A 19282-nucleotide genomic window follows, 5' to 3' on the forward strand; every position below is an offset into this window, starting at 1 on the left:
CATGAACTTGCTCTCTATAAGGCAAAGCAACTCACGCTCTACCTTCATTTTTCTCTCTTCTTCCGCCGAAAATCTTGCACAATGCACCTAATATCTAATGCTAATTTATAAGCTTCATACAACTAATTATGTGTATTAAGAAATCATTTTGTACCATAACATTTATTGGATCACTAAGGACAACTTAGTACTTAAGTTAGAATAGTATGCGTAGAATCTTAGAGCAGAACATTATTGCAGTTATTATAATTATTATATAGATTAAAAGAAACTATTAATATATATATATATAGATAGATAAATAAATAGATACATCAAGACCATTATTAAAATTATCGTATGGTACGTGATCTTAAAATTTTGATAACTTGTACCCATATATGGGGATGCTAGGGGCCCTGGCAGCCCCCAAAAAAAGAAAAATTAAATTTGAATTTTTATTTTTTACTTAAAAATATTGTATTTTTTTTTCTTCTTTATATGATCTTTATTGTAGAGATAATTGTATCTTTTGTATTTTTAAACAAATTATTTGATATTATCTTTTTTAAATTCCCTCTTTTCCTTTTATAAATCACATCAATTAAATTTATTTCATTTTATCGCTAGCTACTTTTATTAAATTTTCTTTATTTTTCTCGTCACTAAGTAAAACAACATGCTGCCTATTCTTAGCCTCCGAGTACGTAGCACCTGAAATTAATGATGGACAAATATAATTTTGGATGCTTTAAAAAAATTACATATTTAATTTGTTATCTATATAAACATATTCTCTGAAAAATTTTCCTTAAAACATTTTAAGAAACAAGTAATTATGAATATTTTATGTATAAATTTAATAGATTTAAATATATTTTTACTCTTTCAAAATTAGGGTAAATTTATTTTTGGTTTCTCAAATTTAAAATTTTTGTTTTTAGTATTTGTAATTTTTAAAAAAACTTATTTTATTCTCTCAAATCACCAATAAAATATCTTAAAGTGACAAATTGATATAATTATACAGCATCAATTATGTTTAATATAATATTTTCACCAATAGAAACATTAATAGATAGATTTTATGCGACAATATTTGATAGATTTTCTAACAAATTTTTAGTATAAAAACTAAAATAAGATTTTTTGAAGTTATAGGAATTTAAAATATCAATTTTAAATTTGTAAGACTAAAACCAAATTTACATTTAACTTGAATAACTAAAAATATATTTAAGCTAAATTTATATTTATATATGAAAAAATTGTATTGACTTTTCCTAAAGCTTCCTTAAATGACACAAATCATCCTTCTAGTTTTTGAAAAACAACGACTTCCCTTAATGTTAATTATATTTAACTTCTTAAATTATAAATGAAACTAAAACTTGTCCATATAAAAATAAATAATATTTTTTAATGAGCATGACTTTTCTCCTTAGTTCATTAACATGTTTTCTCTTCGTTATTATCTTTTTTTTTTCTTTCTAATGCCTTTATTTAAGCAACTCTTTTTAGATTGTCTTCTTTTTTACTTATACAATCAAAAGTGTAGTTTCATAAATGTTGCATAATTATTCTTTTTGATTATTTATTATTTGACAGAGAAACATGCATATTGTTAAGACTATGAAGTGATATCCTTAATTAATGCATCTAGAGTTATTTAAATTTGTTGAGCTTAATTGTGGGTGATCAATATTATTAATAGGATTTTTAAATAGAAATAATTAATTACTTGTGCTTTTGTGTAGTACTCTACTAGTAAATAATATTCCTTTTATATTTGTATTATGTCATAATAAAATGAAGCCAGAAACACACACTAACGATCATGTGACTTTTTCAACCATAAAAAAAGTTCAAATAATAAAAAGAGAATGAGTTTTAAGACGTAAATGAACTATAACACTATGAAAAGAGGTGGTGTGTAAAAACTAAATTATAAAATAAAGGAAGTGATTATCGGCTTATAAAATAGAAGGAAGGTGGATATCATTTTTGATAACCTTCAATAAAGATTATAGGACATTCTCCTTATATATTTATTAAATAAAAATCATTTTAAATGATTGGTCGTTCCTATATTTTAATTTCTGGCTGCGTCCATGCCTATATAAACATTTTATATGTCTACTAACCACTAAGATTACAAGCTGTCAATTATTTTTCTTATATTCACTTCTTGATACCATAATTGATAACCCTTACTTTACTACAATGAAGCTTTCCCCAACGAAATCTCTATACCCTGCTGAAACCCTAGTCCCCACAACAAGAAGCTACAACGGAAAACCTCAGTGCACAAGCGTCATTAACAAACCTGTAAAACAGCTACATAGTATTAGTATAGATAAAAGCACAAATAACCTAGAAAGTCATGATTTGTCATCATCAACATCATTGTCATGGAGTTCAAACAAAGTTGGAAAGAGATGGATGGAGTACCAAGGCCTAAACAATTGGGAAGGTTTGCTTGACCCATTGGACAACAATTTACGTGCAGAAATTCTTAGGTATGGGAATTTTGTGGATGCTGTTTATAAATCCTTTGAGTTTGACCCTTCTTCTCCTTCATATGGCTCTTGCAAGTTCCCAAATAACACACTTTTGGATGAGTGTGGTTTGCCAAACACAGGCTACAAGGTAACCAAACACCTAACAGCGACCTCCAGCATTCAGCAACCTCGTTGGATGAACAAGGCACCAACATGGGTCACAACCCAATCGAGCTACATTGGATTTGTGGCAGTGTGTGACGACAAAGAAGAAATCAAGAGACTAGGTCGAAGAGATATCGTTATTGCTTATAGAGGAACAACCACATGCTTGGAATGGCTTGAAAATTTGCGTGCCACTCTCACCCACCTCCCAATGCCATGCAAAAGATGGACAACCTTCCACAAAGACCAAACTCAAACTACAACCCCCATGGTTCAAAGTGGATTCTTGAATCTCTACACCTCACCATGTAAGTCTGAAAACTCAGAGAGTCTTCAGCACATGGTGCGAAAAGAGATTAGTCAGATCCTTCAAGACTATGCCGGTGAACCGTTGAGCCTAACGGTCACCGGCCATAGTCTTGGAGCAGCGCTGGCTACTCTTACGGCATATGACATCAAGGCTACCTTTATTAGTCGGTTGTCGATGACAACGACCGTCGTGTCATTCGGCGGTCCTCGTGTCGGCAACCGACGTTTTAGGCAGCAGTTGGAGAAGCAAGGGACGAAAGTTTTACGTATAGTGAACTCAGATGATGTTGTAACAAAGGTGCCGGGGCTTGTGTTGCATGTGGGTGAAGGCCACGAGATGAGAGAGCAGAGTGGACACGTGGCAGAAGTACAAAGGTGGATCAACAAGATGGAGAAAATAGAGTGGCTGTACGCTGAAGTTGGGAAGGAGCTTCGCCTTTGTAGCAAGGACTCGCCGTACCTGAACAGAGTCGATTTTGCCACGTGTCATCAGTTGACAACTTATCTCCACCTTGTCGATGGTTTCGTCAGCTCCAAATGTCCTTTCAGAGCCACTGCGAAGAGGTTCCTTCCATAGTGATTTTTATGGTGCACGCTCGATCATGTATATATAATATAGATTTTTTTAATTTATTTTTTATTTTTACAAAATTATAACGACGATAATAAAATTTTTGTATTCAAGAAAATTACAATGAAGATTTTTTTTTTTTTTTGAATTTTATCACTCTTTGCATTTTTCCCCCTAGTATACGTATGGTCCTTCCTCTCAAATGAAAAATGATCAGAAAAAATTGTTATATAATGTGCGGACTACCATGTTTATGATGTCAATATGCGAGATATTCTAAATTTTTAATTTAAGTGAAAAATCAATAACACTCATAAATTGATAGTATAATTTCCACATGACTAGCTAGGAGATTATGTACGTGATTTTTTAGGAATATATATATATATATATATATATATATATATATATATATATATATATATATATATATATATATATATATATATATATAGAGGTTCATGCTTTTACATACACTACAAAAGAATCATGTTTTAACGACCACCAAAATATGTTGTTATTTAGTGTATTTCAATCGCTATCACATTCAGTGACTAAATTAGAGACTAAAAAATTTTGTCGCTAAAATCCTGGTCACTATTGGTAGTAACAAACGAAATTGTTTTCTCACAAGTTAGCGACCGAATACAGACGTCGCTAGAACTACAAAATCAGTCGCTGTAGTATTAGTTTTCAGAGACTAATATTGCGACTGAATTTTGTGATTGCAATTTCATTCGCCAATAAATTTTTATTTCTTAAAAAAAATCATTTAAATTTAGTCTCTAATTTAGTTGCAATATACAATTGGTATTCCCGTCGCTAAATAAACCATTATTTTAATGATTTTTTTCATTTTCATATAGTTTTGATCGCTAAATCAGTCGCAAAAAATATTAAAATGGCTACGAGATTATTCGGTCGCTAATTTTAACTATTATGTTTTTATTTTTCTTAAATTATAAATTTAAACCTATTAGTAAATGTAAAATTAACAATATATTGATTACACAATTTATAATACTGAACTAGAAGATACTAAAAGACTTGCATGATCTCATCAATGTAAACTTATACTGTATAGTAAAAACTAAATAAAATATAATTAGGTCAATATGATATGCTAAAAACACAATAACATAAAAAAGTCAGAATCTCAACAAAGTAAAAGTGAAATACAACTAAAAATCCTAAAACAAGTAAAATACAGGAGTATAATCAGGAGTTTTCTTCAAAAAATTAGAAGTGAAATACAACTAGAAATTGTAAAACAACTACCACTTGAGGAATTTGTGGCTCCAACTCACTGTGGTTTGTCCACCAATGATAATTAGGCATGAACCCTTTGTCATTAACATGCCACAAAACTTCTTAGTCACTTCTTTTACAAACTCAACCTTCAGACATTTAGTAGCATCCAATCTATTATATATACATCCACATTCGATTCTTAGGAATCTCCTTTGATGCAAACTACCTACAACTTATCATAGGCGAAAGCTTAATAGTAAAGTAAAAATAATGAGTTTAGACCGTATGTACTTGAATGAACTTTTAAGCTTAATACTTGAACTCAAACTTTGTTAGATAATTCAACATTCAACATTATGAATGAACTTAATAATTTTGATCAAGGAATATTCAACTTGATTCTCTTGATCTCGTCTTTTTGTTACAAATTATACAACTCCTTATCAATTTTTATAACAATATTTGAATCACACTTTTAAGCTTGTGTTCAACCTAATGTATTTTGTTCATCTTTCTTCAAGTTGTTTATTGTGACCTTATATTCGATTATTGAAACTTTTGTTGCAATTCACTCCTAACCATTAAAGAGTATCAAGTTTTGGTTTAGAATTCAATCATAGTAAGCTCAAACTTGGCCTTTTGTGATTTAATTGTATTTGAATTTAATGATTCAAGCTCATTATTTTTTGAATTTTAAAGAATATGTTTAAACTCATCCTTTCGTAAAATGAGTTTGGAGTTATCATTTTAATTCTTAGACAATCAACATTGGTTGATATAAGTGATAACAGTGTCAACTTGTGTCCTTAACCACACTGGCTAGGATTCGAATTTAACATTTTATATTATAAGCTTAGATAAAATTTTATAAAGTGAGATCAAACTCAATTTTAATAATAAGTTTTAGGCTCAAACTTGGCCTTTAATAAAAACTAAGCTTGGACTTTACTTTTAGAGAATACGCTAGAACTTGACCTTTAATTATAAGATTAAGTTCGGACTCAACTTTTAAAGAACATGCTCGAGCTCATCCTTTATAATAAGAGTATGCTCGAACTCGCCTTTTAGAAAATAGGCTCAGACTTGGCTTTTATAATAAGATTATGTTGAAACTCAAGTTTTAGAGAACAAACTTAAACTAGAATTTATAATAAGATTAAGCTCAGACTTGGCTATTAAAGAATAAGCTCAGACTTAGCCTTTAAGATTAAGGTCAGACTTGGATGTCAAAAATAATGGACATAATTGTGTTATATTGGTTATTTGAACAAGTGTGTTGTGAAAGTCAACCTTTTATATCATTATACAACTATTTCAGGTGACTAGTAACTAAAATCACATTGATGGTGTCACTCAATTTACATTCATAAATATAAATAGGATGATTAATTTATTAGTTTTAAAGGTACCATCATGATAAATAAAGAATCAGAAAATTATCAAAAGGAAGCATTATATATCTTTTCCAAACCTCCAAATATAAATATAATGCTAGTCATTCAAAAAAACATAAACAAGGACACACAGGTAATTTGAAGCATATTAATGGAGGTTCTCTACAATCATAACTTGATAGATAAAAATTTTGTTAAATTAACTTAATGATTCACTTTGATAGCACGTGTCATGCTCATGGTTTTCAATATATACGCAAGCACTTTCTTTACTAATTATTGTCTAAAGTTTTTGAAAATGCAAATAATATAATATAATTTAATTTTCTATATAATATAATATAATAAAAAAATTATACATATGGTATGTTATTAATAATATAATTAATTAAATAAATTTATAATACATAAATTAAATTATTAATATTGTTACAATTTACATGATTTAAGACTTTATGGACATGATTAATATTAGGGATGACAATGGGTAAGGTCCTATAGTATCCGTTCTCATATCCGCGTTTAAAACCAATACTCATATCGAGCTCTATGTCCACATGGATAACAATTTTAATCTTCATCCTTATACTCGTTGGATACTTGTATATCTATATCCGCACTCATGACCCGGATATAGATATACAAGTATCCAACGAGTATAAGGATGAAGATTAAAATTGTTATCCATGTGGACATGGAGCTCGATATGAGTATTGGTTTTAAACGCGGATATGAGAACGAATACTATAGGACCTTACCCATTGTCATCCCTAATATTAATCATGTCCATAAAGTCTTAAAAAATCATGTAAATTGTAACAATATTAATAATTTAATTTATGTATTATAAATTTATTTAATTAATTATATTATTAATAACATACCATATGTATAATTTTTTTTATTATATTATATTATATAGAAAATTAAATTATATTATATTATTTGCATTTTCAAAAACTTTAGACAATAATTAGTAAAGAAAGTGCTTGCGTATATATTGAAAACCATGAGCATGACACGTGCTATCAAAGTGAATCATTAAGTTAATTTAACAAAATTTTTATCTATCAAGTTATGATTGTAGAGAACCTCCATTAATATGCTTCAAATTACCTGTGTGTCCTTGTTTATGTTTTTTTGAATGACTAGCATTATATTTATATTTGGAGGTTTGGAAAAGATATATAATGCTTCCTTTTGATAATTTTCTGATTCTTTATTTATCATGATGGTACCTTTAAAACTAATAAATTAATCATCCTATTTATATTTATGAATGTAAATTGAGTGACACCATCAATGTGATTTTAGTTACTAGTCACCTGAAATAGTTGTATAATGATATAAAAGGTTGACTTTCACAACACACTTGTTCAAATAACCAATATAACACAATTATGTCCATTATTTTTGACATCCAAGTCTGACCTTAATCTTAAAGGCTAAGTCTGAGCTTATTCTTTAATAGCCAAGTCTGAGCTTAATCTTATTATAAATTCTAGTTTAAGTTTGTTCTCTAAAACTTGAGTTTCAACATAATCTTATTATAAAAGCCAAGTCTGAGCCTATTTTCTAAAAGGCGAGTTCGAGCATACTCTTATTATAAAGGATGAGCTCGAGCATGTTCTTTAAAAGTTGAGTCCGAACTTAATCTTATAATTAAAGGTCAAGTTCTAGCGTATTCTCTAAAAGTAAAGTCCAAGCTTAGTTTTTATTAAAGGCCAAGTTTGAGCCTAAAACTTATTATTAAAATTGAGTTTGATCCCACTTTATAAAATTTTATCTAAGCTTATAATATAAAATGTTAAATTCGAATCCTAGCCAGTGTGGTTAAGGACACAAGTTGACACTGTTATCACTTATATCAACCAATGTTGATTGTCTAAGAATTAAAATGATAACTCCAAACTCATTTTACGAAAGGATGAGTTTAAACATATTCTTTAAAATTCAAAAAATAATGAGCTTGAATCATTAAATTCAAATACAATTAAATCACAAAAGGCCAAGTTTGAGCTTACTATGATTGAATTCTAAACCAAAACTTGATACTCTTTAATGGTTAGGAGTGAATTGCAACAAAAGTTTCAATAATCGAATATAAGGTCACAATAAACAACTTGAAGAAAGATGAACAAAATACATTAGGTTGAACACAAGCTTAAAAGTGTGATTCAAATATTGTTATAAAAATTGATAAGGAGTTGTATAATTTGTAACAAAAAGACGAGATCAAGAGAATCAAGTTGAATATTCCTTGATCAAAATTATTAAGTTCATTCATAATGTTGAATGTTGAATTATCTAACAAAGTTTGAGTTCAAGTATTAAGCTTAAAAGTTCATTCAAGTACATACGGTCTAAACTCATTATTTTTACTTTACTATTAAGCTTTCGCCTATGATAAGTTGTAGGTAGTTTGCATCAAAGGAGATTCCTAAGAATCGAATGTGGATGTATATATAATAGATTGGATGCTACTAAATGTCTGAAGGTTGAGTTTGTAAAAGAAGTGACTAAGAAGTTTTGTGGCATGTTAATGACAAAGGGTTCATGCCTAATTATCATTGGTGGACAAACCACAGTGAGTTGGAGCCACAAATTCCTCAAGTGGTAGTTGTTTTACAATTTCTAGTTGTATTTCACTTCTAATTTTTTGAAGAAAACTCCTGATTATACTCCTGTATTTTACTTGTTTTAGGATTTTTAGTTGTATTTCACTTTTACTTTGTTGAGATTCTGACTTTTTTATGTTATTGTGTTTTTAGCATATCATATTGACCTAATTATATTTTATTTAGTTTTTACTATACAGTATAAGTTTACATTGATGAGATCATGCAAGTCTTTTAGTATCTTCTAGTTCAGTATTATAAATTGTGTAATCAATATATTGTTAATTTTACATTTACTAATAGGTTTAAATTTATAATTTAAGAAAAATAAAAACATAATAGTTAAAATTAGCGACCGAATAATCTCGTAGCCATTTTAATATTTTTTGCGACTGATTTAGCGATCAAAACTATATGAAAATGAAAAAAATCATTAAAATAATGGTTTATTTAGCGACGGGAATACCAATTGTATATTGCAACTAAATTAGAGACTAAATTTAAATGATTTTTTTTAAGAAATAAAAATTTATTGGCGAATGAAATTGCAATCACAAAATTCAGTCGCAATATTAGTCTCTGAAAACTAATACTACAGCGACTGATTTTGTAGTTCTAGCGACGTCTGTATTCGGTCGCTAACTTGTGAGAAAACAATTTCGTTTGTTACTACCAATAGTGACCAGGATTTTAGCGACAAAATTTTTTAGTCTCTAATTTAGTCACTAAATGTGATAGCGATTGAAATACACTAAATAACAACATATTTTGGTGGTCTTTAAAACATGATTCTTTTGTAGTGTATGTAAAAGCATGAACCTCTATATATATATATATATATATATATATATATTAAAAATAAATAAAACAACATATCAAGAAAAAAAATAAAATATAATCTAACAAATAATAATAAAAATAAAAATAAAAATAAAAATACACATAAACCAATCCTATTTTAGCAAAGTAAATTATTAAATTTTGCTAAAAAGATATTTAGTTATTTTTCACAAATTTTGATATGAAAAAAATATACAATATTTCTCACACAAATTTACTCAATAATAAAATAATGAATGTCCCAAATATTTAATTCATAAACTACAAACTATAAAATAGCAAATATAACTGACAAACATATATCATAATTAATCTTTAATTTAAAATAGTAAAAATATACATAACATATATAAATAATCACAACATTTCTTTATTTCTACACATTAACTAATTAACTAAACATATAATATTTAACCAAATAATTCTAAAATAATTCAAAACTCACATACACAAATATTTATTTAATCATATTTGTACTATAATTTAACCAAAATAATGAAATAAATTAATTTATACAAAATAAATATTGTGACTAACCTTTAACTAACTTATGAAAAGAAAATGTTTCAATGAAGGAGAGAATAACAATGAAACTATAGTAACAAAAATTTCTTTTAATAGAGTGAAGGAAGGAAAATAATGAAGTATGAAATGAGAGGAATAATTTTTTTTTAACAGAGTGAAGTCAAATAATAAATTATGAAATATAAGAGTTTAGAATGTATGAGATGAGATAGTGGATAATGTATAAAAATGAGAGTGTGAATGATGTATTTATTGAGAGGAAGCAAAGGTGAAGGGGTCGCGACTGCTTCCCCCTATTTCAAAATTTGAATTCTATTTAAAAATGAGAGTGTGAATAATGTACATGGCCTTGAGCATGCAAGAGTCTTTAAAATTTACATATAGGTCAAAAAAGCCCTTAGCATAACCTAATAATTATTATCAGCAATGTCATAAAACTCGCTAATACGTAACCTGATTTTATCCATACTTGTGACAATCCAATAATTATCAGCAAGTAGCACGTTCATATTTTTGCATTTGGTATAAGGTGTGAACTAATGAAACACAATTGTCAAAAGAAATCATGTGGCTGTATTTCATTTCATTGGTTAAGCACTAAATTAAAAAATAAAAATAACAAAATCATAGGATGTTAAATGGTTTTCATCATCGGTTTTTGTTCCGAGTGATTGAGTAGCTTGTGTTTTATTATTATGCTCATGTATGGTGTGAAATATGCTTCCTACTTGTTGGTTAACAATACGATAAATCAAAGGAAAATTTTAAGTCTTCAGTACTAAATGATATTTATAAGTGAGAAATATTTTATTTATTTATATATATGATTGTGATTTTATTTTTATTTAATGTAGAATCTTTAACACACCACTCTTACATTGAGGATTGAATATTTTGAAAGTTAGGTTTACAAGATTGGATATGTATGAATGGTCTAGTCACGATCTGATAACAAAATTAAAATAAACTATGATATGTTATGATACTATTTTAAAAAAGTGAATTAAGATTTAACTCAATTTTATAAAATTTATTTATAAAATGAAGATTATTTTATACTTATATATTATTATGATTTTATTTTTAATTTTGGTGATATTTCAAACCACATATAACTTAAGAAAATTGAAGGGTGCTCTTTTCTTAGATTATTTTGAATAAAAGTAGAAGTCAGAAAGAAACTTAAGAAGGATACTCTTTTCTTAGATTATTTTGAATAAAAGTAGTAGTCAGGTTGAGGGGCACTGTTACTGATGTAACCTTCCATGCCATGACCATTTTTCTATTGTTGAATATTTTGTGGAAGATAGTAAATTTTAATTTTCCTCCCATGGTTATGTTTAGAGTACAACTACGAACTAATCTAATTTATAATACAATACTTTTAGTTGATCCTACATGTTTTTGTGTCCAACAAAAATTAAGCACAAATTTTTATTAAATAAATCAATTTCATTTCATACATGAATATATGATGTTTAATTACTATATCATCACGTAGAATTAGTTGCAACTATTTTTCTTGCTACAAAACAAACTTGGATCTCTTTAAACTTTTGCACCTTAGATCAATTAATGTCTTTAGACTTTTGCACCCAAGATCAAGCAATATATGTGAAGATCCGTTCTCTGATTTCTGAGATTTGAGGATATATATAAAAACCTAACTACACCCTCTACATTCACACAACATAGATGGGTTTCAAGTTGAACACGAAAGAAACTTTGCTTTGCTTTCATAGCCATATGGTCAAATATAATTAGAGGACGCCGCAACTGCGTGTAAGTCACGATCACTAAGCATTGCAAGTTTCTAATCGTTTTCGTACAATATATATAGAGAGAAAGTGTAGCAAGTATCAACCAAACACGTGCATTTTTTATTACCACAAACTATAAATATAGATTATTAGATCTTTAAAAGATTAAGACTATAAAAAATAAATATCACTTTTAAAATTGGTAGATAGGTCATAACCATTAAATACTTTTTAATTTTAGTTATTTATGCATTATCGGTCTCGTTAATTTGATAAATAGATACTTACATAGGAGTGTCTCAAATAAAAATACTCACTAATATATATTAGAATATGAAAAATAACTAATATAAGCTATTACCTTGATGCATTTTATAAATAACATGTATTGATACCCTCTCTACTATTGACCAATGATATACAAATAAGTTTATTAAATTGACTCGTCATTTAATATCATTAATTTGTTAATATATTATAATTAAGTCCTTACAACATATTAATTATTTTTAAAATTTTTATCTTTACTTTTTTTTCAAATTTTATTTTTCTCTTTTTAATCTGTATAAAAATTAAATAATTTTTTCATAACTAAATCCTTTTAAATAACTATTTCTTTTTGTTTTAAAATATTAATCAAAATAAAATTTCTAAAATTATTTTAATTTCTTGTATTTTAATTAAACAACATAAAATAAATATATTAATATCTAGATTGGGTACTTTTACATATATGAGTATAAATATTTTTATTTTTAGACTTTTTTATTATATTTATTTTTAATATTATTTTCTACTATTTTAGATTATTAGTATGTTATCATTTAGTAATTTATTTTATTAACTTATAGTATTAATCGATTATTATATTTTTATTTTGTTAATATGTTATCATTGTTGTAACATTTTAATTTTTCTTCAAATTATGGGATTGATATAATATTGATTTTCAAACTTCATAAATTATTAATGATATTTATATTAATTATTTGCATTATTTTTATTTACTTTATATTTGGTTGAAAATTATAATTTATATAATTATTTCTTTTAAATATTAATCATTATTTTATTATTATTTTAATAATATTTATCATATCTTAAATATTAATTATAATATTACTTTCTTGTTATTAAGAAATGAGTATTTTCTTAGGAAAAAATGCACTCATATCTCCTGAGGTATGTTTAAATGACACACACCTTTCTTCTAATTTTTAAAAATCATTTACCTCCCTAAAAATAACATCATTCGTTAAAGTGAGAAAAAGAGGAAAAAAAATCAATTCATTTGTTGTTCAATTTTGAAAATAATAATGTCTTAGTTTGTTCTTTGAAGTTGATATATTTTTTTTTAAAATCACAACATGCATAATATTTAGGGTATAATTGTGACACCCTCTACCCCATTATTAATATACAACAAATGTAACAATAAAATATTTCTTTTCTTCTTTTTGAGTAAATAAAATCTTTCATAGTTGACAAATATTTCAAATATAACAAGGTAGAAGATTCACATTCGTAACTCATAAATCATAACTCCAGTGTAAAAATATTATAAAAGAAAAGAAGTTAAGATTTTCAATACAATTTAGTGAAAAACAAGAAATCATATATATACAAATAATAATAAAGGAAATATAAATTAACTCCAGTAAAGGTGGCAGTGCCTCCTAGTTAGGAATCAATTTATATTTTCCAAATCATGTAATAAAATATAACAAAGATATTCATTCTGGTCTTTTATCAAGAACGTTCAAATTACAATTCTTAACATACATTTTCCTTGAATTATAAACTTTATCTACGTTATCTCTTCGTTAGAAATTACAAAAGAAGAGAAACTAAAGTTATTAAAACAATAACATATTAAACTAAAAATAACTATGCCCCGATGTCACATCCTATCAGAGCATGCCCAATTGAATTCTTTAAGCCTCATCACCAACATTCTCATGATGCTGATCACCTGCAACATAATTTAAACATATACAAAAACAACAAGGGAGTGAGAAACATCTCACTCAGTTTCAGGTGCAGAAATAAAGGCTAGATACCACCCACACACACAACAAATATAAGTCACTTATAAACAATACACATACATCATCAATATCACATATATATTCATTTATCATGCAATGATGTCATGATCTTGACTTATAAATGCATGCATGTGGCGCCATAAGGAAGTTTCACATATCATCACTGGTGACCCTAAGGCACACCTGATTACATCACTGGTGACCCAAAGGTACACCTGGTTACATCACTGGTGACCCTAAGGTACACCTTGTTAGCAAGTTACATCACTGGTATGCGGCCTCAGCGGCACACCTGGAATAAGATATGCATATGATGCATGTCATACATTCATTATTTCATGAACTCAACATTTAACTTATTACAGAATTTCATTTAGTACATCATGTCCTCATTTGTCATAGTCTCATAATCATAGTTTGTCTCAATAGTCAATTCTTAGGTCTCATGTCATTTGTCCATATTTCACATGGTCATGTCATCAATACTCCTCATAAGGTCCGCATAGGTATTCACAGAGATTCAGAGAGCATTCTTATTCATATTAAAACTCATGTATTATTAACATTAATTTCATATTCATTTATTACTTCAACAAAGAAAAAGGTAGAATAAATAGAAAATCGGACAGAACAACGGCACCTTCAACAAAAAGCAAAGTAGAGTAAATAGAAATTTAGACAGAACAACGGCACCTTCAACAAAAAGCAAAGTAGAGTAAATAGAAATTAAACAGAATAACGACAAAGGATTGGGGGCCAATCCGACAAACAACTATCCAACAATTATCCCCACACCCTTAAGCGAGGTTCTCACTCCCCCCCTTACCTGGATAAGCAGGAGCTGGAACTTGGGCAGGGTCTCCTCCTCTAGATTATCTCTTTCTTCCCTCTCTTTCTTTCTTTCTTTCTTTCTCTTTCTTTCTCTCTCTCTCTCTCTCTCTCTCTCTCTCTTCTCTTTCTCTCTCTAAAATTTCACTTTCTTCCTTTGTATAAAAATTTTCACCCCCTGCCCCTATTTATAGGCAAACTGATGTACCCGGAACGGCCCGTATTGCATTCGGAACGGCCCATTCCGGATCCTTCAAACATGGGCAAATTTTTCATCTGGAACGGCCCGTTCCAAAATCGAAACGGCCCGTTTCCGAAAAAGCAGAACGGCCCGTTCTCAAATCTCAGCAGAACGGCCCGTTCTCCCTCCGGAACGGCCCGTTCTCCATACCAGAACGGCCCGTTCCAGGCCCGTCCTGGTACCAGAACGGCTCGTTCCAGGCCCGTTCCGGAACCCAAAATACCCCTATAACTTTATTAAAACTACGAAAATGCCATTAAAATAATAATAATAAAAAATTGGGTGTTACAATAATTTGATAGTTAAAATTAAGTAAAAGATCAAGTTCCATTCAATTATTGACACTTGCCTTAATAATTTGTTATCTCAGTAATGCGTAAATGTTATCTTATATAAGGAGTTTTATGTATTGTTTATAAATAAATAAGGGAGGCTAGTGTTCACTTAAAAATAAAAGGAGAAGAATGTGTCATTTAAAAAAATCTCAAGAGAGATTCATGGGATTTTTTCTTTATAGTATTATTAAAATCTATTTAGTTTTGATTCGTATCATTTTTCAAATCAATCTACAAAATAAAATTGCTAAATTTGCAATTTATCTATTATGTTCAAATATAGTATGTTTAAAGTAATTATCTCTTAATATTCCAATATAATATTATAAAATACTATTATAATATATATTTAACATATCATCAATATATTTAAAATACTAATTAAAGTGTTGATTAGATTTTATAATATAAATTATATATATATATATATATATATATATATTAGCTTAAAAAATAATAGTTTGATAAAAATAAAACCAATGAATACAACAATACGAATAAAATATAAAAAAACTAATATTATAACCATAATAAAATTAAAATTAAAAAAATGTTACTACATGTATAATATAATGTAAAACATCCAAAATAATAGAAAATAATATTGTAAAGTAAAATAAACAACAAAACATTCACATATTATAATAAGTTGTTTCTAGAATAATAAAATAACTAATATTTTAGTGTATACATATACAGACTAAATGTTTATTATATGTACTGAATTTTATAATAAATAATATATATATATATATATATATATATATATACTGTTTTAATATATAAAATATATATAAAATTTATATAAATAAATACTTTTAATATATATAAATTATATTTAAAATTTATGATAAATAATTTATATTATAGCATAATATTATTTTTATTTATAGATAATTTATTTTAATGATATTAAAATTTAATTCATAAATAATCAGGAAAATAAAAATCAAATTAGATAATAAATTAAAAAAATTTCTAAAAGTTCTCTAGTCAAAAGAAAAATCTTTTAAAATGTTCTAGAGATTCGTGTTTAACATATAAAAGTTTATTAAAATTTATAATATATATATATATATATATATATATATATATATACTATGTTTGAATATACAAGTTATATTTAAAATTAGTATAAATTAATATTTAAATATATAAATAATATTTTAGATTTATGATAAATTAATATTTTAGTATGCGCAATACATAAGTTAAATATTATTATATGTAACTAAAATTAATAATAAATTATATATAAATAGATATTATATTTAAATATATGAATTATAATTAAAATTTTATAAATATATACATTTAAATATATAAATTCTATTTTAGATTAATAATAAACAATGTATATTGTAATACATTTTTTTTACTTATTGATAAATTATTTTAAAATATAATTCATAAATAATTATGTAAATAAATATCGAATTATATAAAAGATTAAAAAAATTCTTAAAATCCTCTTGTCAAAAGAATTCTTAAAAACACTCTAACATAAGATAAACATTTGTATTTAATATATATGTGTTAATATTATAATTTTTTCAAATATTACTTAAATATGTTAAATATTTTAAAATGATAAGTAAGATATAAAAGAAACATTTAAATCAAGATGTGAAGTTTATTAAGATGTTTTAAATTGATAACATATAAAATAAATTATTTAAATCAAAATATTATGTGTGAAAATTAAATTTTAAAAAAGTAACTTCGAAATAAAATTAAAATAATCTTAGAACTCAAATTATCCATAATAAAAAATTGTTAATATTTATTAATAAAAGTATACTTATATTATAATAAATATTTAAAATAACCTAAATATCTTTAAAATGGTAATACAATGTTGATTAATATTTTTTAAAGCATAATAATATATTATAATTTTGAGCTTAATTTAAATTAAAAATAACATCAATAAAAAATAACACATTATTAGTTAAAAATAAATAAACTAGTAATAGAGCGATACTATAATTTTAAGAAATGAAAAGTATTATGATAATGGTAATATATTAATAATCTAAAATAGTATAATATAATATCATAAAAAAAACATTTAATATCCCAAAATCTTCAAATAAGTTAATAAAGAATATTAAATGATTAATTTGGGGTTATCTTGTAGTTAGGAGTGTTATTAATTAATTTAGAGATTTTATGGATAAGATTGTTTTAGATAGGTAAAATAAAGATTTTGAAATTATTTGATAAGATATGTTTACCTTATTTATCTTTAAGCTCTAAATAATTGAAGGATAAAGAGAATGACAATGGTTAATTGATTTTTTTTTACCAATGGATTAAACGTGGATTAGATTTATTTTAGAATCTCCATTATAAAGAAAAGTAAGGTAGGGCTATCGCACATGTTTAATATTTTTAATTTTACGCTCCTGAGCTCTAGTGAGTAGAGAGTGAATAATAGTAAAACTTAAGAGAGAAGATAAGAGAAAAAATTTATTATTTAGTTCACATATCCACAAGGCAACATACGATTTTTGAATTGCAACTAGAAATTTGTCCACTATTGGATCAAGCTGAGTTTTGGTCGACAAGTTCATAGGACATAATTATTCATTTTTAATGGTTGGATCGTCCAAACGAGGTTTGGAGTGGGAGAAAATAATTTCATAGTAACAACTCTATCTTAAGAGGGTTTTTGTTTTGTTTCTCATTTACAAGGAGGAACTAGAGGCATTCAGAGATGATCTTGGAAATTTGCACCCAACGTATGTAGCCTATCAAGCTGGGCAAGGGGGCGGGAGCAAGATTATCACATCTATGGACATATATGAGGGATAAAGATAGAGAGACAATCTGTAAGCCTTTTAGGTTGTTAATTTATGTTTATGTGAATGATCTACAATGAATGTTACTATATAATTGTTGAAGTAAATTTGTGAGTAGTTATGATGAAATTGAAGTTAGCGGAAGTACACATAGAAGGGGGCTTGAATATGTGAGTGTGTGTGTATGTGACTTTTAAGCCATTTTTACAAGACTGGTATTCTTCATCCAATGCTCTTTTAGATACCACACGGTTATGCAAAGTTTGTTTGACACGAGGTCATAGCGTCTGAAAGATTTATCGTCTACTGAAGGAAAATGTTTCATATATCAATAATAAATAAAGTTCTTGTATTCTCCTTTTCAAGATAGTTCTGTGTAAGGATAGGCAGTAGATGAAACTTTCAGTGTAATATGTTTGTCAAACAAGGTATGCATCTTCATCTAAAAATAGTTTTAATAATATGTAAACATTGGACGAAGTCTTTCACAAAGATTTAATAAGTAAGGAAGATTTGCGTCTAAGATATAAGAAAAACAATGCAATCATTTTATACTGGTTCGCTCAACCGAGCTACGTCCAGCTCCTTCAACTGAAGGGTTCCACTAGATATCAAAATGAAGAACATTGAGTATTATCGTCCACTCCTGGACCAGAGTATTCTCGACCACTCCTAGCCCGTCGACTTCACTCATCAACGCTAGTATTCTTAAACCACTTCTAGTTTCCCGAGTATTCTCGACCACTCTTGGCTCGTTGGCTTCACTCACCAACGCTAGTATTCTTAAACCACTTCTGGTTCCCCAAGTATTCTCGATCACTCCTGGCCCGTTGGCTTAACTCACCAACGCTAGTATAATCTTATCAGCCACTTCTGGATAGTAGTGAGTATTATGGACCACCCAGGTCAAAACCACTCCTAGTCCAAGTATTCTCGACCATTCCTGGGCGCCCGCCAGCTTCACTCACTAGCGCTAGTATTCTTTAATTAGCCTCTTCAGGCTCACAGTGAGTATTCTTTGACAAGCCCCTCGGGACTTTACAAGTATTCTTTCCCTAGCCTCTTCAGGCTTTACAATGTCAGCTAGACAAGTTTGGTTTGAGTGTATGGTTT

The 19282-nt window shown here is 27.3% G+C and overlaps 1 protein-coding gene across 1 annotated transcript; it reads left to right on the top strand.

Moving 5' to 3' along the window:
- Positions 1-962: 962 nt before the first annotated feature.
- Positions 963-3648, top strand: LOC109817903 (phospholipase A(1) DAD1, chloroplastic). The gene has a single exon (XM_020383257.3). It carries the CDS (start codon positions 2203-2205, stop codon positions 3529-3531), a length of 1329 nt encoding a protein of 442 aa, XP_020238846.2. The 5' UTR covers positions 963-2202; the 3' UTR covers positions 3532-3648.
- The last annotated feature ends 15634 nt before the right edge of the window (positions 3649-19282 follow it).

The sequence above is a fragment of the Cajanus cajan genome, chromosome 3, assembly GCF_000230855.2.
Source record: "Cajanus cajan strain Asha chromosome 3, NIPB_CcT2T_4, whole genome shotgun sequence".
In the NCBI taxonomy this organism is placed as follows: Eukaryota; Viridiplantae; Streptophyta; class Magnoliopsida; order Fabales; family Fabaceae; genus Cajanus; species Cajanus cajan.

Bases quoted from the DNA above. Each gene is read 5' to 3' on its own strand.
- LOC109817903 (XM_020383257.3), top strand. From the start codon at position 2,203: ATGAAGCTTTCCCCAACGAAATCTCTATACCCTGCTGAAACCCTAGTC.